A 27,060-nucleotide genomic window follows, 5' to 3' on the forward strand; every position below is an offset into this window, starting at 1 on the left:
TTTTTTATCCTTCAGTTTGGCAAGTTACCAGCAGTTTATTAAGACTGCTGAGAAGCTGTGGGAAAACAGGTGCTCTCACCTAATGCTGATGGGAATGTAAATTGATTTAATCCCTGCAGAGACCAATTTGGCAATGTCTGTCAAAATTACAAATGCATATACCCTTTGACTCAACAATACCACTCCTAGGAATTTATTCCTCAGATGTATTTGCATACATGCTAACTGATCTATGAACAAGGTTAGTCATCACAGCAGTGTTTGAAAAAGCAAAAACCTGGAACTAATCCAAAAGTTCCCCTGTAGAAGCAGCTGAACAAATTCTAGTATATCTGTTAGATGGAATATTATACCACTAAGAAAAAGCAACACACTATAAAGAGGAATCTCCAAGAGCCTGGCATGATGCAGCTCTCTTGTTAGCCTAGCACTAGGAAGCTCAAGGCAAGAAGATGATACTGTCCAGGATAGCCTGGGAAACCCAGTTCAAAGCCAGCCTGTGACAGATAATAAGATCTCTCAAAAATCAAACCAAGGGGCTGGTGTGACAGCTCAATGGGGAAAGACACCCGCTAACTAACAACCTGAGCTTGGTCCCTGGAACCCACATGGTGGGAGGAGAAAACCAGCTCCCCAAAGACATCCTCCGACCTTCACAGGAGAACACACACACATACACACACACACACACACACACACACACACACACACACACACACCTACACATCATACACAAACACACACATACACATACTCCACACACATACACATACACACACACCTACACATCACACACAAACACACACCATACACATCACACACATACACACACTCCACACACATACACACACCACACACACATACATACACCATACACACCTACACACCACATACATATATACATACACCACACACTCTACACACATACATATATCACACATACACACACACCACACACATACATACACACATAAATTAAAAATAATAAATGTAGTCAGACTTCCTTTTCTTTCTTTCTTTCTTTCTTTCTTTCTCTCTTTCTTTCTTTCTTTCTTTCTTTCTTTCTTTCTTTCTTTCTTTTTTTTTGGTTTTTTGAGACAGGGTTTCTCTGTGGAGCTTTGCACCTTTCCTGGAACTCACTCTGCAGCCCAGGCTGGCCTCGAACTCACAGAGATCCACCTGCCTCTGCCTCCTGAGTGCTGGGATTAAAGATGTGTGCCACCACTGCCTGGCCCAACTTGCTTTGGATGAATAGCTCCCAAATAATGACACAGAGACTTATTATTACTTATGAAAGCTCAGCCTTAGTTTAGGCTTGTCCCACTAGCTCTTAAACTTAAATCAACCCACTTATATTAATCTGCATTCTGCCACGTGGCTCATTAAGTCTCCTCAGTACAGTAATTTGACTTCCTCTGTGTCTCACGGATGAATCCCATCCACCCCCCAGCCTTTCAGATTCTTTCCCCAGTTCCTCTCTCTCTCCAGAAGTCCTGCCTATCCTCTCCTGCCTAGCTATTGACCATTCAGCTCTTTATTAAACTGATCAGAAGGTGTCTTAGGCAAGTGAGGTAAAACAGAGACATCTTCACACAGTATGATCAAATATCCCACAACAAATAAATAAATAAATAAATAAATAAATAACCCCAAATAAAACAAAGATCTTCAGGATACCTCAGTAAACCTGGAAAGGTAACATACACTGATAATCCCTAAGTCTACTACCCAAAGGGCTTAGTAAGAAAGAGTGCCATCAGTTCCAGCCTAGCCTGGGCTACATACCAAGTTGGGACTATATAGACCCATCTCAATAAATAAATAAATCACTAACTCAATAAACAATCAAGGTTCAGAAAATAGTGTCTAATATATTAACATTTTCTGAGGGAAAAATGGACCAAATCAATATATGACACCATTTGTATATCCACAAGGCAGTTCTGGAGTGATAATGCAATACATGGCAATCACCACAGGTCTGACTTTTGGTAATTTGAACAGACTGGAGTGGGATGAATTTTGATTTTGTTTTGGTTTTAGTTTTTGTTTGTTTTGTTTGTTGAGACAAGGTCTCACTGTGTAGCCCTGGTTGTCATAGAACTCACTATGTAGACCACACTAACCTTGAACTCACAGAGATCCATCTGCCTCTGCTTCCCAAGTGTTCAGATCAAAGGCGTGTACCACCATGACCAGGTTTTAGGTTCCTTGAGCCAGTGTTCTATTACAGACCAGCCTAATTTTGAACTTGGAATATGGGCAAGACCAGCCTTCAACTCCAAATTTTCCTGCCTCCACTTCTCAAGTAGAGTAGAAAATGTTTTTAAGTAATTGAATCATGAGAATGCATGGCTTACTCAAAGTAAAGTATAGCAAAACTATGTTTAAATGGGTTACGGGGGCCTCTTTGAAGTCACCAGGCCTATTGAAGTGACCACACACATGCACAGGGACTTGCAGAGCTGGTGCTGGTGTGTGTATATGTGTTACGTTCTGTTTTGGACCCAGATGGTCTAGACACACTGGATGTAAATATGGCTGTGGCTTTGACTGCTTCTGGATTTATTTTATATATGTGTGTGTGTGTGTGTGTGTGTTTTATATATGTGTGTGTGTGTGTGTGTGTGTGTTTGCCTGAATGTATGCATTGCATCACACGTATGTCTAGAGCCTGAATAATTCAGAAGAAGGTATCAGATCCTCTGAAACTAGAGTTACAGAGAGTTGTGAGCCACCAGACAGGTGATGGGAACCAACCCCAGGTCCTCTGCAAGAAAAGAAAGTGCTCTTAACCACAGAGTCATCTCCCCAGCCCTTTGGGCAAGTGTGATGGCTGTTCTTGGTTGTCAACGTGACTACATCTGGAATGAACTACCATCCAGAAATGGAGAGCACACCTGTGATTCAGATCTTGAGACAGAGAGACAACGTGCCTTTAATCCAGATCTTGAGTTGGAAAGCACACCTTTAATCTGGGCCACACCTTCTGCTGGAAGCCTATATAAGGATAATGGAGGAAGGAAGGTTTGCCTGCTTGCCCTCGAGTTGTCCGGACTTCCATTCCCTCACTGGAGCCTTCTCCGGGACTCCAGAAGAGCAGCTGAGACACCCAGCCTCATGGGACAGAGCGTTCTTGGACTTTCCATTCACAGCCAGCCATTGTTGGATTAGTTGGACAGCAGCCTGTAAGTCATTCCAATATATATATGAGAAAGACAGACAGACAGGGATTCATTTCATAAATTCTGTGACTTTAGAGAACCCTAATATATTTTTTTATTTGTTTGTTTGTTTGATTGGTTTTTCGAGACAGGATTTCTTTGTGTAGCCCTGGCTGTCTTGGAACTCACTCTGTAGACAAGACTGACCTCAGACTCATAGAGATCCACCAGCCTCTGCCTCCCAAGTGCTGGGATTAAAGGACTGCACTACCACCGCCCAGCTCTAATTTTTTTAAGTTTTAATTTTATATATGACTGTGTGTGTATGCATGTGTGCAAGCAAGTGCCAACAGAGGCCAGAAGGCATCTGAATCCCTGCGCCTGGAGTTGTGAGCTGGTTCTGGATGCTGAGAACTGAACTCAGGTTTTCTACAAGAACACAAAGCACTCAACTACCAAGCCATTTCTCTGACTTCAAACCCTATCTCCTGATTCCTAACCTTTTCACTGTCTCATTTTGTAACTTGAGCTTTTTGTTTGTTCTTAGGATTGTATTGGTGAAATTATTAAGGCCACTCCACATAGTTAAAAGGAAGATTTATTTAGTGGGTAACTTACAAATTAAGGAATAGGTAGATCGCTGGGTCTGGGGAAGGTGTATCGCAATCCAGCAGTGTTCTCTGGAGCTCTGCTAGGTCAACCTCCCCCGTTCAGTGTCCCGGCACAGAGAGAGCGCACAGAGAGCCCATCCAGGTCTCAGGGTCTCCAGACACCTCCCCTGGCCCCGCCTCGTAGGCGTGACAGTTGCCAGAGTCTCAATGGGGGTTGTAACTTCCAGATCCAAGCTGGAATGGCTACCCACTACAGGATTGCTTTTGTTTTTATGTTTGTCATGAAAAGCAAAAACTGACCTGGAATTCCTGTTCCCCCATCCTCTGCCTCCATGCTGGGATGACAGCTGTGAGTCACCATACCTGAACATTAATTTTTCAAAGAATGGGGCAGATAGGAAGATCATTTTATCCTGGATCATTCTTGCCATATTGCAGCTGTAGGAGTGGAATTTGGAATATAGATGTGTACTCATAAAGGTTTCTTGTGCTGGGCAGTGGTGTCTGTACCCCTTTAATCCTAGCACTTGGAGGCAAAGGCAGGTGGATCTCTGTGAGTTCAAGGCCAGCCTGGTCTACAAACTGAGATCCGGGACAGGCACCAAAACTACACAGAGAAACCCTGTCTCAAGATTATCCAGGGATGGGGCTGGGGATTTAGGTCAGTGGTAAAGCGCAAGACCCTGGGTTCATCCTCAGCTAAAAAAAAAAAAAGATTATCCAGGGCTACATACTCACTGACTCAAAAAACAAACAAACAAACAAAAAATGCTCATTCTATCTCAGTTTGGTGGCCCACACCTTTAATCCCAGCGTGGCAGAGGCAGGTCGATCTCAGAGTTTGAGACCCTGTTTCAACAAAAACAACAAAAAGTGCAAGGTCATTTCCAGGCAATGGAAGAACTTGTGTCAAAACTGATATAATCTTTGAGAGGACACTTTGGCAGTACCTATCAATACAAATATGCATGGCCTTTGACACTGTAATTCCACATTTAGGACTTTAACCTAGAGATATGTCTATATTTATGCCAGAAGATAAGTGTATGGGATTCCCTTGTTTGTCACAGGGAAAACAGGAAATAGCTTAATTATCCACTATGGAGAAATGGTGAATCATTTATGGCATTGAAAAGATGGGCATAGTGGTTCATACCCATAATCCCAGCACTAGGAGGTAGGGGGATAGGAAGACCAAAAGTTCAAGGCCAGCCTCAGTGCCATAGTGAGTTTAAGGCGTGTCTGTTTCCATGAGACCATCTTAAAGGGTATGTATGTGCAATAGAGCTCCGTTAACAAGGCTGGAGTGAATGAGACCATCTTAAAGGGTATGTATGTGCTACAGAACCCCACTAACAAGGCTGGAGCGAATGAGACCATCTTAAAGGGTATGTATGTGCTACAGAACCCCACTAACAAGGCTGGAGTGAATGAGACCATCTTAAAGGGTATGTATGTGCTACAGAACCCCACTAACAAGGCTGAAGTGAATGAGACCATCTTAAAAGGTATGTATGTGCTACAGAACCCCACTAACAAGGCTGGAGTGGTCTAGTCTCACAATTGCTCCGGGGTAAGAAGAATGGGAGAAAGGCAGAAGTAGGCGAGCTTTACTTTGACTATTTTGCCATTGTTAGAACTGTTAACCATGACCAAATAGTTTTATTTAACTTTTAATTTCAGGCTAGCTTCAAACTTGTGTAGCAATCTTCCTGCCTCAGCCTCTTGAGCCTTGGGGTTAAAGGCATATACCACTTTACTTGGAAAATATTATTTTGTTTTTGAGACAGGGTCTCACTATGTAGCTCTGGCTGGCCTTGAACTCACAGGGATCTGCCTGCCTCTACCTCCTTAGTGCTGGCATTAAAGGTTTGTGCCACACCCCACAAAAAAGACTATTTTTCCAAAGGGCATATACCTGTAATCCCAGCCAGCACTTAAGACATAGACAGGAAGCTGGGCGGTGGTGACATACGCCTTTAGTCCCAGCACTCAGGAGGCAGAGGCATGCAGATAGATCTCTGTGAGTTCGAGGCCAGCCTGGTCTACAGAGTGAGTTCCAGGACAGCCTCCAAAGCTACACAGAGAAACCCTGTCTTGAAAAACAAACAAACAAACAAAAGACATAGACAGGACAATCTTGAGTTCAAGGTCAGCCTATGCAACTTATCCAGACTCGGTGTGTAAGACACTGTTAACTATTTAGCAGTATCTGGTGGTACTTCTAGGCAGCCAGGGATATACATCAATACCCTGTCTCAAACAAACAAAAAGGGAATGGCAAATCAACTCAACGAAGTCCTCTAATTCCGCACTTGTGCTGTGCCAAGTGGCCCCTGAGCGAAACAAACAAAAAATCTGGGGTAGAGTGAGATTGGGGCAGGGTGGGGGTTCCTGCAAAAATAAGTTACTTATGAGGCTATAAGGAATTCAACAGAGCCGGGCGGTGGGGGTGCACCCCTTTAATCCCAGCACTTGGGAGGCAGAGCCAGGCGGATCTCTGTGAGTTCGAGGCCAGCCTGGGCTACCAAGTGAGTTCCAGGAAAGGCGCAAAGCTACATAGAGAAACCCTGTCTCGAAAAACCAAAAAAAAAAAGAATTCAACAGAACATTTCTTCCATACCTACTGCATAGCAGGTACTCAATTTAGTTTATTTCCATATCCATATCCTTGGGGCTGGACTGATTCTAACTATTGAAGGTAATGAAAACTTGGAAACAGTATCAGATCTGTGTTCTGAATATTTGTTTTTTGTACATCAAGACAGCATCTTCTGTCTCTAGCTGACACTGAACTTAGGCTGTAGCTGAGGATGGCCTTGCATTCCAAATCTTCCTGCCGCCTCCTCCCAAGTTCTGGGATTTCAGGCCTGTGCCATTATGCCTAGACAACTACGTCGGTTTAATACATAATTTATTCACCTCTGGTGGGCTGCTGGCTGTTTTTTTCCTGGAGACAGAGTTTCTCTGTGTAGCCCTGGCTGTCCTGGAACTCCCTCTGTAGACAGGCTGGTCTCTATCTGCCTCTGCCTCCCTATTGCTGGGATTAAAGCTGCACCACCACTGCCAGGCTGCTGCAGGCTGTTCTAATTAAGTACGGCTAACCAGCCAAGCTGACCTGGCACTTGGAAGCCACGTGCGAGGCTTTCATAGACTGTGAAGCTGAAGTGTGCAAAGGGAAACAGCCACAAAGAAAAACTGAGCGTGGCAGGTTAAAGGCACCACACTGAAAGATGATGGCCCGGACTACAGTCTATAAGCGTTGTTAAACTAGCAATAGGGATTTCGGTGTTTTAATTTTTAGGATGGACTTATTGTTGAAGCAGGCTGGAGGTAAATTTTTAAGGCAGCTTACTCAATAACTAACTAGCCACCGTTTCCAGGGCTCTGAGATCACCAGGCGCCCAACCTGCACGCCCTACAGTTCATGCCAACCTCTGCCTGGGTTATTCTCGTCGCCAGCCGCGGTGCCCAAACCCAGGCCTCTACAATGGATCCCAGGCCCAGGGCCTACGATCCGGCACCTACGTGCTCTTTTTGGTCCGGTCCCTCGCCTCCGCCTAACGGGATGCAGAAACAACAGGGCGCGCCCTCCGTTTTCAGAGCGCAGACCCGAGCCGAGAGGCGGGCGGGAGGGCGCCGGGGTCCCAGGCCGAGGCCCCTCCAGTTGGCGGGAGCCCGAGGGGGCGGGCCACCGGGGGACGAGGGAGGCCGAGCGAGCCGCGGCGCGCGCGGCGCTCAAACTCGCGCCGCCTTTAGCTCACGATCGAGCCCCACCCTCCCCGTCACCGAAGGCGCCCAGCCAATGGGCGAGCCGGAAAGGCCGGGCTCGCAAGCTCGGGACCGGGAGGGGGAGCCACGCGAGGGGGAAGGGAAGGGGAAGGCGGGCTGCACTTGACGGACAGCTCCCTGCAGCCAATCCTCCGAGCGGCTCCTCCGCTCTCGTCTTGGCTGGGCTCCGTTCTTCGTCCCTCCTTCTCTCCCTCCACCCCCCACCCTCCCGACTCACTCCTCGGCGTCCCGCCCCGCCTCCCCTCCCCCACTCTGCGGGCAAATCACTGCTGGAAAGAGGCGGGGGCCGAAGCGGCAGGCGCGTGTGGAGCCTTGGGGCCGGATTGACGGGCGCCGGGGCCAATCAGAGGTAGGCTGGTGGCGCGGCTGTGGCCGGGGCCGACCAATGGGCGCGCGGCCTGGGGGCGGAGGCCCAGGTTCCAAACGCTCCGCGGCGCCATGGGCTGAAAACTCAACCGAGATGGAATCTCCCAGTCTGAACCGGTTTCAACCGGTTCCGAGTTTGAGGCACTAGGAGGAGGGGGAGAAGCGGCTGCAGCGGCCGCGGCAGGAGCAGCGGGAGCTTCAGCATCCGCAAGAGCAACAGTAGCTACAGCCCCGGCGGCCGTGCCTGTTCCAGCCTTTGCTGCAGCAGCCGTGCAACCATCCCGCGGGGGAGGGGGGAGCCACCAGTCGCCGAGGAGCACGCGAAGGGGGGAAAGTTTAGGCGAGCCCGGGTGGGGGGGCCGGCGCCGAGCGGCGTGAGCCAGGGAGCCAGCCCTGTGTGGTAGGGGGAGCCGGGCTGCAACTGGCGGCAGAGCGGCCCCGGCCGTGCGGACTCGCGCCGCTGCTCCCGCCGCCGCCTGTGGCCGGAGGGTCCTGGGCTCCGTCTCCCGGACTGGCCCGCTCCCCTCCCCCTTCCTTCCCTCCCCAGCCGGGCGGGAGCATTGATTCCTCGGATTAATTCCCCTCTTTGGTGGGGCGCGCGTGTGAGTGTGTGTGTGTGCGTGCGCGTGTGAGTGTGCGTGAGTGTGTGTTGGGTGGAGTTGTCCCTGGAATAGTAAATATTGAGCTTTTTTTTTTTTTTTTTGGGCCCTTCTTGTTTTTTTTTTTTTAATTTCTTTTTTAAGGTGGGAAAACTGTGAAACCCACCTTGATTTCCTCCCCCTCTCCCTCCTCCCCACCTTCCCTCGCCCCAAGCCCGGACAAGGAAGGAAGAAGCAGTTGGTTGAATTTCTGGGTAAGTCGGCCGTGTGCTCGGGGCCGAGGGTCGGGCGGCGGCGCGGCCGGCAGGAGGCGAGGCGGGCGGGCGGGCGGGCGCGGGGCCCTCGGCGGAGCCTGCGATTGAATGGAAGCGCTTCTGCCGCTCGGCGGGGGAGGCGGGGAGGCGGCCGCCGAGGGGAGCGAGCGCTTGCTGGGTCATTGGCGTGTGCGGGTGGCGGTGGAGGCAGGCGAGGAGCGTGGTAGCGAGGTAGAGCCCCTGCGCGTGGGTGGAAGGGCTTCCCCAGGCCGGAGGGCCGGGGAGAGTTGGGGTGATCTCAGGAACGTCTCTGTAAATTATTAGGAGTGGAAGTTTCCAGAAATATTGAGTGCAGCAGCATTGAAACGTCCGCCTGCATCACGTGGCCCCCTCGGTGGAGAGCTTGGGATGGGGGAGGGAGGGGCTACCGAGTCCCTTCTTCTGGTGGGGAAACTCGAAAGCCTTATGGGTGGTTTTTTGTTGTTGTTTTGGAGTGGAACAAGAAGTAGGAAAGATGAGTTGATTTTTTTTTTTCTTTTTTTTCGGGGATCTGTAAGTGGGGTAGGGTTTTTTTCGCCCGGGGCTTCTGTGTCTTGTTTGTCGGTGGAATCATTTACTGCTGGCCGTGGACAGTGAATGATGCCCTCCCAGATCCTCCTCCTAGTCTCTTGAATTCGGGGCGGAGGAGAGGAAGTGGTGGTAGTAGAGGATGCACAGATACTCGCCGAGGCGGGACCTCGGATCACTCAGAGGACATGCTGCATGGAGAATGGGGCGGTGAACTTAAGGCGCCGGGTCTGAATGCCTCCTCCGAGTATGGGCGGGGTGAGTGCGTGCTCCTGTGAGCTATAGTTAGAAGTGCTGAGAGCCGTTCGGGTGGGAAGCCAGGGGAGGGCGGGCCCTTCCTAGTGAGGCGTGTTTCTTAGTGAATGAAGCAGGCGATTGCCCACACGCCTAAGTAGCAGTCTTTTGTAGCGTCTTGTTTTCTGACCTAATGTGAAGTTATTACCTCCAAGCAGTGGTTAGGGTTTTCTGGGTTTGGGGTGGCAACTGATAGGTAGTTTGTCGCTGCCTGAAGTGACATTGAAGGTATATCGGTAATCACTTGTAGAGTCACAGAATTGGTGGATGGTTCCCTACTGTACGCAGTCCAGCGAGTGGAATTTGGGATTGGGGAACACCAGCAAGAACGGGCATTTCTGGTGAACACTGCCTCCATAGCTGTTTACTTAGTGCGTGATCTTCGGCTGGTAGTGGAAAGAATGTTTTGGAAGCTGTTTGATTTGGGCTACTGAATGTACTTGGCATTGACCACAAAGCAGCCATTTCTGGGTTATCCATAGTTAAAGAATAGGTGGGTCATTTGGAAGATAATCTAGTTCTGAGGATGGCCAATGACTGTATTTAAGTATATTTAGATTGGACCCCTTCCCCACGAGAGTCCAGCATCTGAACTCCTAAAGATGACCGACTTGAAAGGGAAACTTTAGGGGCGTTTGACTAATCATTATTACATGTAAATTGTGGTAGGTCGAGGAAAATGTTGATTGCAAAAAAAAAATAGGTTTTAAGCTATAAAAGTTATGGCCCTTGAAAGTAGCGGAAACAGCCATTTGTTTATGAAGATTATTTTTTCTTGTATGTTAGTATTTAGATCTTGTTCTTTTTGAGGTACTGTCTCACTGTGTACCCCACTCTGGCCTTGGTGCTTTCTCCTCTTGGGAGGTTACAGGTGTGTTTGCCCATTCAGCTCTTAACAAGGGTTTGGTTTTGTTTGAGCCCTCATGTGGATGAGGCTGCTGGCCTTGGTGTTAATCTGCCTTTCACCTTCCAAGAGCTTGATCACTGGCATCATATGATGCCATGCCAGGCAGTTTCTTTATTTTTAATTAGTGTGTTTTTAAGCATATCTTTACCTATGTGACAGAATGTTTGGACTCTTTATTTATGAATATGAGTACTCTATTTTCTTGTGAATACCTGCGTGACAGAAGAGGGCATCAGATCCCATTATAGATGGGTGCTGGGAATTGAACTCAGGACCTCTCAAAGAGCAGCACTGAACCATCTCTCCAGCCTGACTGAACTCCTGAAAAGTAGTTTGAATGAGGAAACAGGCAGTTCCTGACCTTGTTGCCTCCTCTTGCCTTGGCTATTACAGTAGTATGCTGGACTTTCTTGTAGGCTTGGCCTGATTATTAATTTCTTGAGACAGGGTTTCATACTTCAGGCTGGCCTCAAACTCTGTCTAGGTGAGGATGGTCTTGATCTTCTGATTCTCAAGAGTACTGGGATTACAGATGCACATAACCACCCGTTTCATACCCAGGGCTTCGTGCATGGTAGAATGCTACTGAGCCAAGCCTAAAGTTTGACTAACTGTAACTAATTTATATCTTTGATAAGTATCTTTAATAAAATCTTTGCATTGAAATTGAAGTTGTATCAGCACCACAGATATATGCAATTAAATAATGCAAATGAATAAAATATAGAAACTGCTGGCCCTCCATGTGCTTTGAGCCAGGTCTCACTGTGCAGCCTTGGCTGGGACGAAAGCTGTGGGTGACCACACCTGGCCTTGTTCTTTATTCAGGATCTCTGCAGTCCAAGATGTCCTGGAATTCACATCTCCCCCTTCACCTCCTGGGAGCTGGGATATAGGACTAAACCACCAAGCTCCACTTTGTCCAAGTTTCAAACTGCTATTTTAAAAAAGGATAGGATTGAATGGCTCAGCAGTTCCTACTACTCTTGGTGAGGACCCAGCACCCATTCTGTAACTCCCAACGTCACTCTGGCCTCTGCAGGCACCTGCACTCAGGCACACATACCACACAAACACATACAGAATTAAAAATAAGGTCTTAAAAATTAAAACACAACTTTTTCTTACTTAGTTGTTCAAAATCTGTAGTATGCTATTCATCTCCCAATCCTGGAAGGTTTCTACCATTGCTCTATCTAAAGGTGTCATAGACATACTTAAGGTGTCTTCTTGAAATGATATGCAGAATTTGTTTAAGTTTGACCTAGAAGCTAGATGTGGTGGCTCACTCACATCTGTAGTCACAGTGCCTGGAAGTTGAGGCAGGAGACTTGCCTCATTAAGTGTTCTCAGGCAGCTCTATACTTAGAAGAGCATTCTCCTGCTGAGAATATAATTCCAGGTGGCAAGTTCAAGGGATTCCTATGTAGAGAGTTCAGTGCCAGCTAACAACTCAATGAGTCTCTATCTCAAATTAAAGCCAAGGGGTGGAGCAGTACTCAGTGATAGTGCCCTGTGCTTAGCATTCACAAGGTTTAGCCCATCAGTACCACAAAATAAGGGAAGTTGGCAGAATATCTATGTGCTTGTGCACTCAAGGTAAGTGGTCAGTTTGTGGGGGTCATGTGTCCATTGTGGAAGGGGATCCCTTGGATTGGCTGCAAGTGCATTAGCCACTGAGCCATCTTGCCAGCCCCTGTTGTCCAGAATTGTAATACTTTTTCTGTTGCCTTATTTTTGTTTGGGCCTGCCCTGGAATTGACTGTGTAGACCAGGCTTCACAGAACTTCACCTACCTCTCACCCCCTAGCTTTCATTTCACTACCAAAACCAGACTTTGGTTTTGTTCTTTGTTTATTTGTTTTAAACAAACTCTTACTGTGTAGCTCAGGCTGGTTCCAATGCAGGAAGTGTGACCCTCTGACTTAAACCTTCTAATGCTGGGATTAGAGGCGTGAGCCACAGTGCTCTTCGCCCCTGGATAGTTTTCAGAGCTATGCCACTCAGGATTGACTGAATCAATAGTGCTACCCTGTTTGGTGGGGTAGTCAGAATGCCTTAATCCAGGGAGCACCTTAGCTTTACTAACCCACCCACCTTTTTTTTTTTCCTTTTTTGGAGACGGTCTTATTCTGTAATCTAGGCTAATTTTAGATCCATGGGAATTATGCTTGGTTCTCACAATGTATTTTTCTTGAGCATATATTCAAGGGATGTGTGTGCTTGAAGATTTTGATTTCTTTCAGATAAGATCTTACTGTGTGTCCCAGTCTGGCATGACACTTAGTCAGTAGATGTATGTAGCCCAGGTTGGTTTCAAATTAGAGACTTTGTCTCAACCTTCCAAGTGCTGAGATTATATGCATATGATACTGTGCCCTTGGTGTGGATGGTCTTTCAATGCTTAAACACAGTTAAGGATAGAAAGTAGTGTAGTTGAATGGTTTGAATGTAGAGAACAAATACTGTAGGGGTTAAGGGTATTGGGTTCTAGGATGTTAGACTGGTTCTTAGCACTACTATGTACAACACAAAAGAAATGTTTTAACATTGTCCTGTCAGATGCTTATACTAAGCTATTCAAAAGATTCACTTAGGATAGGTTTGTTTGTTAAATCCTTGAAATCTCATTTAAAATTTTGAAATAACTTGTTAAAAGGGCTGGGCATACAGGTGGTACAGTGCTTGCCTAGCATGCCACCCCTGGCACCCTGTAAACTGGACCTGGTACACAGGAACTAGAGAAGTAGACTGGAGGCTTAGAAGATCAGGATCGGCTGGACATGTGGCGCACGCCTTTAACCCTAGGACTCAGGAAGCAGAAGCAGGAGGATCTCTGAGTTCCAGGCCAACCAAGGCTGTTACAGAGAAATCCTGTCTTGAACACAAAGTTCAAGGTTGTTCTTGGCCCCGTTGAGTTTCAGGTGAGCCAGGGCTAGAGACCATGATGCAAAAACTGAAAAAGTTAGACAAGCAAGAACCTATAGGTAACCTGGTCATGGTCACACATGCCTGTAGATTCCCACACTCACCCTTACCCCAAAAAAGAGAACAACTTTTTTTTTTTTTAAAGACAGGGTTTCTCTGTGTAGTTTCGGTGCCTGTCTTGGATCTCGCTCTGTAGACCAGGCTGGTCCCCAAGTGCTGGGATTAAAGGTGTGTACCACCGCCGCCCAGCAAGAACAGCTTTTAAGGCTATGGAATTATAATGGATTCATTTGAAAATTAGATTGATGTATTTTATGAATGTAAGTGGGATAAGTAATATACTAGGAAAGGAATGAACCTATTAACTAATGCAGTTATAGAATAACTTACTAATACTTTTTGTTACTTTTACTTGGTCCATAATAAGTAGGTAAACATTTCTGTATTCCAAGTGTTTGTATGAATAGTATTGAAGTAAAATTACTCGAATAGAAAGTGTGTTAGCTGCTGTCCAAACTTCTTAACTTTGCCTTTTTTTTTCTTTCAGTAATCTATGCCAGCAATTATGACAATGTTAGCAGACCATGCAGCTCGTCAGCTGCTTGATTTCAGCCAAAAACTGGATATCAATCTCTTAGACAATGTGGTGAATTGCTTATACCATGGAGAAGGAGCCCAGGTAAATAAAGTAGATGACTAAAACTTTATGAAGTTATTAAAAAAATAACGAAGTAGTTGAATATTTTCTCCTTTTTATAAAATATATCCTGTAGTTTATATGAATTTGGAATTATTTACTGGTATGAATTAGTCTGGGGAAAGTATCAGTGTTAGACGTGATCAAGAGGAAAACTTAGGAATATACTTGTCTGGCTTTTCTTTTTTTCTTTATTTTATTTTCCCTTTGAGACAGTCTCAACTATAGACCAGGCTGGCCCCCCACTCCTGGAGATCTGCTCATATCTGGGTGTGAGGGTTAAAGACACTTGCCATCAATCCCAGCTTTTTTGTATGTGGATGTGTATATTTTGGGTGTGGGAGGGTGCCCTTAGGGGCCAGATGTCATGGAACTGGAATTAAAGGTAGTTGTGAGCCACCCAATTATAGATGCTAGAAACTGAACTCTGGAACTGCTGAAACATCTTTCCAGCCACTTGTTAGTTCTTAACTCCAAACACTTAATCCTCAATAAAATAGAGGTGCCCTCCTCTCGTTCCAGGATAGCCTGGGCTACACAGAAACCCTGTCTTGAAAAACAAAACAACAACAACAAAAAAATGAGTGAAATGAAATAGAACCCATTATAAGTTCTTTGGTAGTTATTAAAGTGTATTTGCGCTTGGTATAGTAATACATACTGTAACCCTAATACAAAAAAATTGCTTATTTGTACCTTTATATGTGCTTAATATATTTGGAGTTAAGTCTTTTTTATTTTAATGGTTATGGGTGTTTGACCTGTGTGTCTGTGTATCATTTTGTGCCTGGTACTCACGGAGGCCTGAAGGTGGTATCAATTTCCCCTGGAGTTAATGGTCATTGAGCTGCGTGCTGCTAGGACTCAAACCCAGAACCTCTGGAAAAGCAGCCAACACTCTTAACAGCTGAGTCATCTCTCCTATCCCCTAATGTTCTTTTTGTTGTTTTGGTTTTGGTTTTGAGACAGGGTTTCTCTGTGCAGTCCTGGCTATCCTGGAATTCACTCTGTAGACCAGGCTGGCCTCCAGCTCAGAGATCTGTCTGCCTCTGCCTCTTGAGTGCTGAGATTAAAGGCGTGTGCCACTGCTGCCCAGCTTTCTGTCCTATTTTTAATAACATTTTAACGTTTGTGAATGTTTGTGCACGTGGGTGCTATTGTACCACACAGTTGTTTATGTAGAAGTCGGGACTACTTGGTTCTTCTGTACTTCTACTGTGGATTCTGGTGGTGAGACGCAAATTTACAGGTTTGGCCGCTAAGCTGTCTGAATGACCTCTGTTCCAATTTTTAAGCATTGACATTGCAGAAGTCTTTCAGATGTCTGTCTAAAAATCCAGTATGAGCCAGATGTGGTGCACTCCTTTAATTCCTGCATTCTGAGAGCCAGAGGCAGGAACAGCTTGTGAATTTGAGATGGGCCCGGTCTACACAGTGAGTTCTAGGCCAGGCAGGAACTCAGAAAAATAGAAGGCAATGTGAATTTTTGTTCATTAATTTTGTGCTGTTGTAAAAGAAGTCCTGTTAGTGAAGATAATTACCTTATAGTAAGCTATATTTTGATGATGATTTAACACTATTACAATATAGGTGTTTGTCTGTCTGTGGCCCTAGCACTTGGGAGACAGAGGCAGGAGGATCATGGGTCTGAGGTGAGTCTGGGATACACAGCAAGTTTCAAGCCAGCCTTAGCTATAAAGAGAAATGTCAAAAGAAGAGATAGGAGACAGTATGTGTAGATGTTAAAACCATAGAAGCTGCAACATTTGTGGAACAGAAGAAGTTTTGAGTAAAGTTCTGTGCAAGTGGCCTGGTGATGGATAACCAACCTGAGTCAGTCCCTGAGGCCTGCCTAGTGGAAGGAGAGAACCCACTTTAGGATGTTAGTTGTCTTCTAATGTAAATGTTCTGAAATTGGCACAAAAAATCCTTTTAATAATAAAGTTGGCATGGTGGAACATGCTTTCTTTTTTTAATCTCACCACTAGGAGGGAGACAGGATCAGGAGTTAGGGACTCCTGTCTTCTGTGTGCCCAGTTCAGAGCCAGTCTCAAGTGCTCTTTGATCATGCAGTTAGTGTTGCCAAAGCATTAGATTCCTTGGGCAATTGTCTACTGAAAGTTAATTTTGTTTTGTGTGTTTTTTATAGAGTGGGGAGGCTGAGACAGGGTCTCACTGTAGCCCTTGCTGTCCTGGGACTCACTGTATAGACCAGACTGTCCTGGAACTTAGATGTGCTTGCCTCTGCCTCCCAAAGTATTCAGCAAGTCTGGCTTTGTTAAGATAGTTTTGTTTGTCCTTGGGTGCTATCATACAGTTTATAAAGCTGAAAGGTGGGTATGGTAGTATTGTTTATAAATTATTAGAAATGAATGAGAGATAAACTTTATGCACAGATATTTTCATTGATTTGATACTGGTTTCACTATATAAAGAGCTTAAGGGAGGGCTGGAGTTGGCTCAGCAGTTAGAAGTCCTTGTTGTTCTTACAGAGGACCTAAGTTTGGTCCCCAGTACTCACGTGGTGGCTCATAACAACCTTGAACTCTAGTTCTAGGGGATCTGATGCCTCCTTCTGACCTCTGAGGGCACAAAGCATGAGATTGGAAACTTATTTACTTTACATGTATGAATGTTTGCCTATGTACATGTATGTGCACCATGTGTGTCCCCAAAACTGAGGTTACAGATGGTTGTTAGCCACCATGTAGGTGCTACTAGAACCCAGGTCCTCTGCAGTAGCAGCAAGTGCTGTAACTGCTGAGCCGTCTCTCCAGTGCTCCCTCTTCTGTTTGGAGACAAGACTTAGCTGTGGGTGCTAAACTGGCCTGGACCTCTGAGTAGCCCAGTCTGGCCTCATTCTTCCAGGTCCTAGGATTTAAAAAGAGAGGAAAGGGAGAAGCAGCCGTGTGGTGGTGGGGGGTGGCAGCAGCGGCGGAGGCAGCCCATGCCTTTAATCCCAGAATGGGAGGCAGAAGCAGACAGATTTTAAGTTTAAAGCTAACCTGATCTACAGAGTAAGTTCCAGGATGGCCAGGCAACAGAGAACCCCTGTTTTGAATAAAAAGAAAAGACAGAAGCAGGGATATCAGAGTTCAAGGTCAGCCTGAATTACATGATAATTTAACGGAACAGAAATGTTCATAATTTTGGGGTAGGGTTTTTTTTCCCCTTTGTTTTGTTTTTGTTTTTTGAGTCAGGGTTTCTCTGTGTAACAGCCTGGCTGTCCTGAAACTCCCTTTGTAGACCAGGCTGGCCTTGAACTCACAGAGTTCATGATTAACTAGGATTAACTAGTTCATATTAACTAGGATTAAAGACGTGTTCTGCCACTGTACCCGGCATGAGCATTATTGTTTATGAGAGCAATAGGTTAGCTTTTCCTAAGTAAAGGACTTTATTTCCAGTAACAAATCAGGTGTAGAAATTATAATCTATCACACGACTTAACTGTTGCTGTTTCTTGAGATGGGATCTCATACCCTAGGGTGATCATAGAATAGACTCCAAATGTAGCTCAGAGTGACCTTGAACTTCTGGTTCTTGTGCTTCCATCTCCTTAGTGCTAGGGTTCCAGTCATGTGCCACCACACCAGGTTTACAGGTCTGGGACTGAACCTAGGGCTTCTTGAATGCTGGGTAAGCTTTCTACCAACTGAGCATTGTGTCCAGCCTTTTATTGTTATCTGTTTTTAGAGGGCAAACTTGGAAGATTACTCTAAGTTGCTCTTGAATTCATGATCCTTCTGCCTTCACCTACAGTAGTGGGATTGCATGCAAGTGCCATTCATCATGCCCAGCTTTGTTACACACATTGATTTCCTTATGGATTCCCTAGTTATTCTTTTTTTTAAATTTATTATATATGCGGTATTTTGCTTGTAGGCCAGAAGAGAGCATCAGATCTCATTATAGCTGGTTGTGAGCCACCATGTGGTTGCTGGGAATTTGAACTCAGGACCTTTGGAAGAGCAGCCAGTGCTCTTAACCCCTGAGCCATCTCTCCAGCCCCGTCCCTAGTGATTCTTAAAGCCCATGCACAAAATGTTGCCTACATTACAAGATTTTGGAAGATCAGTGATAAGAATATGTAAAGGACCTGTAACAGATGACACTCTGGCTAATGAGGGTGCATTCTTTAAACCACTTGATACAGTGTATAGACTATAATCTCAGCTCTGAATGCTAAAGCAGAATGATCACAGGTGAGGATGTCTGTGTAACTAAGCAAGACGATGTCTCAAAGTTTAGAAAAATGTAGAAATATTAATTCAGTGGCATGGGACTTTGGGATCAAACCCCAATGTTACAGAAATGGAAAAGGAAAGGTATATTTTGGAGTGTATTGGTATGTATTCTCAAGGAAAAGTGTATTTGATTTCATCATTTGTTTTTGTTGCCGTTCTTATAACAGGTGGTTATGATGTTGGGTAAAATATATGTACTTTGGGATAGGGGTCCTTGCTGGCAGAAGTAGGTCAGTAGGGACAGGACTGGAACGTTATACTTGTCTGTTTTTCTCTGACAGAGTCTCACTGTGTAGCTCTTACTGGCCTACAACTTGCTGTGTAGACCATAAACTCAAATCAGCATGTCTCTGCTTGTGAATGCTGGCATTAAAAGTGAATGCCACTATCCCACCAATGCTAAATACATTTCAAAATAAATGGTCAGAACCTAAGATTTTTTTGAAGCATGAAATAATTTGTGGACAGAGCTTTTGCCTATATGGGGAGTATAGTAAGGTACTAAAACTATAATGGCTGGAGGGTGAAGAGATGGCCCAGCAGGCAACAACGTGTGCTGCTCTTCCAGAGGACCTGAGTGGTTCTGAGCATCCACTGCAGCAGATCACAGACACCTGTGACTCCAAGCCCTGAGGGACTCCCATGCCTGTTTTTTGGTGTATTCACTGGCACTGCACTAAATGCAACCCCCCCCCAGCCCCCACACACACTTTTTTTAAAGTCTTTTAACAAAACTATAATATTAGATATTTCTATTTTTAGCAATTAACGGGGGGGGGGATGTTAAGTGAAGAGTGGATGTGTTTTTTAGTATTGTGTCCTGTTAATTATTTTGATCCAACTCTTCTATTGCTTAAAACTTTTTGAGATTTTAAGATAATAGAAATATAAGTAGAATGAGAAATAGGGCAAAGTGAAGATACTTATGGTACAGTAGTGCAGTTAATGGGAACTCGTGCATTTTGCCTGGTTCCAAAAGTAATATTGATTAGTAAGATCATAATGAATATTATATTTGCTTGCTTCAAAATAAGCTTGCGGGGGGGCCCCCCCCTTTCTTGAAGTCCAGGCTGGCAGTCTTTCTGCTTTAGCCTTTGTTGTTTTAGATTTATTTTTACTTCATTTATTTGCCTTTTGAATGCTAGGCTCACAGGTGTGTACCACCATGCCTGGCTCATGCTTAGAAATTTGTAGAAATGAGGGAAGGATCCAGTTTAGCTACAAAATAACAAAGTCAAAAAAGTGTGAAAAGATTAAGCTGTTAAAAAATGTCAGTAGACTAAAACCTTTGGTGAAATGTGTTATGAAAATGTTATAGTTAAACCAAAGAAGCTAGACATAGTAATGTTAACATGGCTAGATCTTTAAAACCATATGAAATGCAAAAGACAAATTGCAGAAGAAATTACGTGTTCTCTGTAGCTCTGGCTGTCCTGGAACTCAAGAATTGAGCAGGCTGGCATCAAACTCAGATCTTCTTGCCTCTGCCTCCTGAGTCTAGGAGTAAAAGCTTGTGGCACCAAGCTAGGCGATGTTGGTGCACACCTTTAATCCCAGCACTGAGGCAGAGCCAGGCGGATCTCAGTGAGTTTAAGGCCAGCCTGGTCTAAAAGGGAGATTCAGGACAGTCACCAAAACTACACAGAGAAACCCTGTCTCCAACCCCCCTCCCCCGCCCCCCCAAAAAAGGTTGTGGCACTACACCCTCCCGTATTCTTTTATTTCAAGTTTAAGACTGGGTAGCTTTGGTTGTCCTGGAACTTGCTGGCCTTGATCTCTTAGGTCCAGTTCTTGATGCTGGTGTTGTTAAAGGTGTGTGCCAAAACACTTGGCTAAGTATATATTCTATTTGAAACTCGTGTAGCCCTCACTGGCCTGGAACTCCCCATGTAGACCAACCTGTATTCAGAACTCAGATCCTCTTTCCACTCCTGCCTGCCTTCTCTCTTGATGCTAGACATTGAACTGGGGTTCTAAGCTTGTGTTTTGCCACTGAGTTTTTACCAAACCCCTCCTTGATTGAATGCAAGTTTAATAAACCAGATTTGTGGGAAAGGCTGATGCATTTGCTTTTTTTTTTTTTTTTAATTTATTTATTATGTATATGCAGAACAAGAGAGCACCAGATCTCATTACAGATGGTTGTGAGCCACTATGTGGTTGCTGGGAATTGAACTCAGGACCTCTGGAAGAGCAGCTAGTGCTCTTAACCTCTGAGCCATCTCTCCAGCCTGATGTATTTTCAAAGAAATAAAATCCTTCCCTTTCTTTTTCCCTCTCCTTTCTAAAAACCTTCCTCTCCCTCCTTGTCTTAAAAGGTCTCTGTAGCTTGGCTGCCTCTGACCTCAGCAGCCATGTATCTCAGTTTTCGTAAGGTTAGGCTCACAGAAATGCACCATGATTTAAGAAAGGAAAGTCTGTCTGTGTCTATGTGAGTTAAAGGTCAGAGGACAGCCTTGGAGAGCCTGAGTCTCTATACCATATGGGTTTTGGGGTGGAATATATGCCATCAGGCTTGGTGGCAATCCCTTCAGTTCACAAGCACTCTCCAGGGTACGGTCTTACTAATCAAGAGTGGTTTGAGCTTCCGGGTAGCTAGAGAACTAGGGAATCTTGCCCTACCCTACCTTCCTGAGTACTTGGGATTACAGCTTGTACCCCAAAGCCTGACGAGTTTCTGCTTCTGGCAGTTCATCCATCTCTCAGATGTTTCCAGAAGGTAAAAGTATCACTGTGCCTTTCTCCGTACTTTACATTTCAGTGAATTCTAAAGAACACCTTAGCTTAATTCTTTTTGTGTACTATTTTAGCAAAGAATGGCTCAAGAAGTATTGACACATTTAAAGGAACATCCTGATGCTTGGACACGCGTCGACACGATATTGGAGTTTTCGCAGAACATGAACACGAAAGTAAGCAAGTGGTGGTTTTTAAAATCCATTCTTCTTTTCTTCCAGTCATAAACTTTGAGGAAGGTATCTCATTTTAGTATTAGCATTTGTTACCAAACCACTTTGTATTGTTAACTTATTTCACAATTACTCTAGAGCTTAGAATTAATTCTTGCAAATAGTCCTAAGAATTATGAATGAAGTTTTTGTAATTGGGACTAGTATGCAAGGTGGTTTTTGTGTGTTTTCTTTTTCTTTTTTTTTTTTTTTTTCCTTTTGGGGGGCGGGAGTTTTCTCCTTTTATAACATGTATATAGGTCTTAGCATAAGTTTTAAGTTACTCAGAGATGAGACTTAAATTATTTTGGGCAAATAATCAGTATAATACAGGCTAGGCACCATCAACACCCAGTAGTGTGGACAGCTTAACACCCTACTCCATGGTACCAGTGTTTTCATTGAGACAGCACTTAGTTCTTATTTGCAATTGAAAATGTTATAACTCGGGGCTTTTTTTTTTTCCTTGAGTTTGAACAGAAGGGTTGATCAAAATGTGTTTTGACTGTTGAATGCTTGATGATTCACGCTTCTCTTTAAACGCCTTAAAGTAATAAACTTAACCGTGGCATTCTGTTTAATACACAAAAGGTCTCTACTTAATATACATTGTATTAAAACAGAAAATAGCCATGTGCACATCTGTTTATGAAATCAGAATGTGTTAGTTAACAGTTTAAAAATATTAATTAGTTTTGACATCTTGGTAAATTTTAAGGCAAAAATACAGCCCAGAACTTCCTCAAAGTGCTAACCTTAAGTAACATAACAGTGTTTGCCTGTTTGCTTGCCTGGTAAATTTTGCTTTTTATACTGACAGACATTACTAATGTTTAAGTTGATTTATCAACAGTATTTTTAAAAACTCAAATTTGTCTTGTGAAAAATGAGATGATTAGAGGAACAGAAAGAAAGCAACAGGTAAAGAATTCTTCAATTTACATAAATTACAAATGATTTGGTGCTAAATTTATGCACTATGACATTTGGCTTTTATGCAATCATTTTTTTTTCTTTAAAGATGTTAACACTACCTGATATTAATCATAATGTTCCATTATGTTGATTGCTTGTAATAGGAAGAAAAGGGGTGTCTTCCTGTGCAACTACACAGCTAGGCTTTGACGGCAGGCCTCCACAAGGTCTACCCTTTTGATTCCCTTTAACTGAATTCTGTTCATCGATTGTTTTTGTTTCAGGGGTGGTGGGAGGGGAAGGGGGACTCGATGCATAAAATAAGTATTTCTAAGGGCTCAGAAATTTCTGCCATAGGGATCATTTCATGCGTTTGTTTTTTCATGTAGTCTTTGCTGTTACCTGTCCCTCATCTTCATAGCTCAGCAGTGGATAACTCAAGTTCTGAGGTTTAAAGTAGAAGTAGGTGTTTAGTTGTCTGTTTGTTGGCTTGTTTTTAAAGACTGGCTATCACTTCATATTTATGAACAAAATAGTTTTCCAAAAGGAACAAGAATTCTTTCTCTTTTCCAAGTTTCACATCCAGAGTTGTTTTTGATGAGGAGAGGTTAGAAGTTAGATTGCAGGGACGGACACACCGTGCATACACCTTTGACCACGGGTGTGGGATGCTTGTACTGGGCTCCCTTCCTCAGCCGCTTTGTTAGAAAGTTTTCAAGTAGGAATGTGTGTTCAGCAAGCTGATCCTACTTTGTAATTGTAGAAAGGGCTGGAGTTAGTGAGTCAGTACTACATAATGAGTATTAGTCAGTAAAGGATGAGTAAATTAATGAATGTTATAGATAGTAATGGAAGGGGGTATTTTTAATTGAGAAACAAAAATTAGGTCAGGTATCTTAAAAGATCTTTTTAGTCTCACGCATTTATGGTGTTTAGTTTTTTGGTGCTTCACGGGTCTTTTTAATTGGTTATTAACAAGAGGGAGGGCATATTCTGTAACACAATGTGGTCTTCTGTTTTGATTATTTTTTCTTTTTCTTTGGGATCTTCAGGTAGTATGACTTGTAGTAGGTTTTATGCTAACTTAGAGGAACTGTTGTCTTTGTATGCCTCTGAGCACTAGTTCTGTAGAGCTACTGACCAGGGTAGGAAGGTTTATTACTGCTGATTGGGAAATATTGTAGTGACATCTAATTCCTTAATAAAAGAATTTGTTATGGCCTTGTTCTTATTTTAGAGGACTTTAAGGAATGTTCTGCAAATGTAGAGTTTAAGTAGAGATTGCAAAGAAATTATTTTTGTAAGGTGTATAAAATATTAAAATGAAAGAAAACAGCAAAAAGTATTTGAGCACAATGTAGTTTGGGACAGTCTATATTGTGCTTTGGCTAAAATGAGCATTTATATGATCCCTTTGGTTGAAATACTAATGCTCCTATTTTATTGTGTAAATGACTAACAATTTTAAAGATGAACTCTTATTCTCAGCCAAAACTTGCAATCTGAGGCTATGTGAATGAGTTTACCTTTCAGGTATTACAGCCGGTTATTAGAATTCCTAATTCTTGAGGTGAAACAAAAACATTTTGGTTCCTTTTCTTCCTCCTGCCTATCTACACTAATTGGTCATAATAATAATGACCAATAATAATTGAGGTAGTAAATCCTGGAGCATGATAAATTCTTACATGTTAACTGTAGAATGCATACACAGCAGAAGGGAAAAAATGGATTCAAAGTGGTGTCTGTTATTTAACTTTATCACATATGCAGTTACAGCTTCCATGTTTATAAAGGGATACCTGAAAGGTAGACACAGATTGCAACATGCATTTGTATTTTATTTTGACTGTGCACAAAAGTTTATCTTTAAATTAGTAGAAATAGAAACTGCATAAGGGTGGGTCTAGAATTGACAATGAACCTGTGGGTTTGTCTTGCTGCTCCTTAAGTAACACACCAGAGACGCTTACACTTGTGTAGAAAGTATCTGTGGCAACACTTGCTGTTTGGCTGCAAGCTTGTAGCTCCTAGAGGAGGATAGGACGCTTGACAGCATCCAAGCTACTAAATTTTGGAGCCTGGTTGTGTTAATAATGTATGCGAGCCTATGAGCAGTCTTACGCTGTGAATTCCTATCTGGCTGTTATTTTTCCTTCTACAGATAAGCCCATTTGGCTGCTAAAGGGCTTTTTATTTGGTTCTTCCTCCTGGTGTGAGCATGTGTAAACAGCAGGACGTTACATAGAGTAGTGAACAGTAAAATGAGGAAAATGCATGACGTGTCAGCTTATGGGCAAATAGATCCTTGTTTAATATATGTAATTAAACTTGATAGTGTAATGTTTTTGAAATGTTAGCTATAAATGTGTGTCTGTCCATTTGTGAATCCTGAAAGGTCCTAGTCCTATGACAAGATACTCACATAATTCTATTCTCCAATTTTCAGTATTATGGACTACAGATTTTGGAAAATGTGATAAAAACAAGGTGGAAGATTCTTCCAAGGAACCAGTGTGAAGGTAGGAAAATATCTTAAGGGTAAATAATTCAATTTTGGGTCCTGATATTCTTACTATAGTTGAGTTTATTAAAGTTGCGTGGCAGGGTTATTTGTGTAGGGAAGCAAGAGTAGGCAGTCTTTTAGAGGAAAGAGGCAACCATCACTTTGAGCAAACCTTGTTCAGAGTAAGAGTATGCACACAGTTCGGCGGGGTGGTGCATCCCTTTGCTTCCAGCACTCAGGAGGCAGAGGCAGGTGGAGTTTCTGTGAATTTGAGTTCAACCTGGTCTACAGAGTAGTTCTAGGACAGCCAGGGCTATGTAGAGAGACTGTCAAGAAAGGAAAAGAATGGACATACATGCCAGGCTGAGAATGAAGATCTGGGGTACAGTGCTTGCCTAGCACTTGGGGGGGGTGTCTCTGGGTCATCCTCAGCTTCACATGCATACCAAATTAATATCACTTGAGCTACTTTGGGGCATGGCTGGAGGTAAATAAAATTTGAGTGTGTTTTAAGATCATGACACACTAACCAGCAATATTGTTTATGTATATAGCAGCTTGATTGGACTAAGGGAGGAAAACATCGAATCAAGGTTTTTTACCTATGTATTTCTGAGGTTGCTTTATGAGCCAGGTCAGTTTCTAACTCTAAAATGAGAAAAGTGTAGTGATGGCTAAAATTAATCTTAAATATTTCTTATTGTATCAGGAAAGGTTGTAGTTGTAAGGAATCTGAGGACTAAGGTATGGGGGTTTCCACCTGTGACCCCAGCACTCATAAGGTGGTGGAGGCAGGAGGATTGGGAGTTCTAAGTACTAGGCTGTATGAGATTCATTTCCACACCTATGTACACACACACACCTACATACACAAAACAAGTAAATAATAGTTTTAACAAAAAGACAGTTGTTTGATACTAATTAGAAAATTGAGGTTTGGTCTATAGGCTAGTGGCAGGGCACTTGTTAACCCTGCCCCAGCCTCTGAATGTGAATTGCTTTATTTTCTGCATATGGATGTTTTCCATGCATATGTACCACGTGTGCCTGATGCCTGGGGCAGACAGAAGAGGCTGTTGAATCCTCTGGAACTGTAGTTATGGGTGGTGATGAACTACCAGATCAGCTGTGAACTTGTGTGCTGGGAACCAAACCGGGGTACTCTGGAAGAGCAGTAAAGGCTTTTTTTTTCTTTTAAGATGTGTGTGTGTGTGTGTGCACCTGACCATCTGTCCCAGCTGTTCTGTGCCCTTCCATCTATGGAGGCCAGAAGAAAGTGACAGGTGTTTTGGTGCTAGAGTTACAAGTGGTTATGAAACTCGCTGAGTTGGTGGTGGGACCTGAGCACAGGTCCTGGGAAAAGTACTGACTGTTCTTAACCCTTGAGGCATCTTTCCAGCCATGTTCCTTTTTGAATACAATTTTTTGTTGTCCTTTATTTTTTATTTAGATGGTGTCCTGTATAGTTCAGGTTGTTTTGTAAGTAAGGGTGGCACTGAACTTGTAGGTCTCTTGCCTCCAGCTGAGGGCTGGGAATATAGGCTTGAGCTACCATAGTTCCGTGAGTGCTGAGCAAACCTAGGACTTTAAACATAGTAGACAAGCTATCTATCTACCACCTGAACTACAGTCTTAGCCTTAATGTTTGATTGAGAATGACCAAGAACTCACTGTGTAGCCAGGTTGGCAGGTGTGAATAATCATACTTGGCTGAAGTTTAAGTTTTAAAAGAAATATTTCTTAGTATTTTTAAATAGTAATTCATTTTCCTGTTTGGCACTTTTTAAAAGTTTATATACACAAACTTTATTGTAGGGGCAGGAGTAATATTCTTAACATGTAAGGAATTTACAAAATGAAATTAATGGTAAAATTACCAGAAACTTAACAGTGAATATAATATGAACACACCAAGTATGGTAGTTCACACCTTCAATCCCAGCAGTGGGGAGGCAGAGCAGGTGGATCTCATTTAGACACCAGCCTGGTCTACATAGTGGGTTCCAGGCTAACCAGGGCTACAAAGTAAGACCTTGTATTAATTATTGAAAAGATAATATAGGACTGGAGAGCTGGTTCAACAATTTTGAACACTTTCTGCTCCTGCCAAGAACCTATTTGGTTTCTAGTACACACTAGGTGACTCAGGCCTTTAGCTTCAGTTCCGGGGGATCCAGTGTTGTCCTCTGGCCTCTGAGGGTACTGCGGACACACACACACACACACACTCAGGCAAGCACATAAACCCTCACAGGCCAGAAAAGA

General features: G+C 43.7%; 1 protein-coding gene and 1 long non-coding RNA gene across 6 annotated transcripts in view; one reads left to right on the plus strand and one right to left on the minus strand.

Moving 5' to 3' along the window:
* Window positions 1-2,950: 2,950 nt before the first annotated feature.
* Window positions 2,951-7,442, minus strand: LOC121832546 (uncharacterized). The gene is made up of 2 exons (XR_006076163.2): window positions 7,304-7,442; window positions 2,951-3,186 (listed from the first exon to the last, which is right to left on the minus strand). It is a non-coding gene; the product is annotated as an uncharacterized LOC121832546 (long non-coding RNA).
* Window positions 7,443-7,958: 516 nt separating this feature from the next.
* The window catches only part of Xpo1 (exportin 1), a 42,065-nt gene continuing 22,963 nt past the window's right edge, over window positions 7,959-27,060 (plus strand). Inside the window, exons 1-6 of one of the 5 annotated variants that reach the window (XM_076546121.1) lie at window positions 8,292-8,786; window positions 14,030-14,161; window positions 21,237-21,338; window positions 22,228-22,295; window positions 22,454-22,516; window positions 24,739-24,811. Coding sequence is in view for 3 of the 5 variants with exons in the window: in XM_006974794.4 (XP_006974856.1) it covers window positions 14,036-14,161; window positions 21,237-21,338; window positions 24,739-24,811 (301 nt within the window). In the remaining 2 variants the exon portion in view is untranslated. Of the gene's footprint in view, window positions 8,787-9,494; window positions 9,612-14,029; window positions 14,162-21,236; window positions 21,339-22,227; window positions 22,296-22,453; window positions 22,517-24,738; window positions 24,812-27,060 lie in introns of those variants that run through there. The other 4 variants (XM_076546120.1, XM_076546118.1, XM_006974794.4 and 1 more) reach the window with 4 other exon arrangements.

This window comes from Peromyscus maniculatus, chromosome 10, assembly GCF_049852395.1.
Source record: "Peromyscus maniculatus bairdii isolate BWxNUB_F1_BW_parent chromosome 10, HU_Pman_BW_mat_3.1, whole genome shotgun sequence".
Taxonomy (NCBI): Eukaryota; Metazoa; Chordata; class Mammalia; order Rodentia; family Cricetidae; genus Peromyscus; species Peromyscus maniculatus.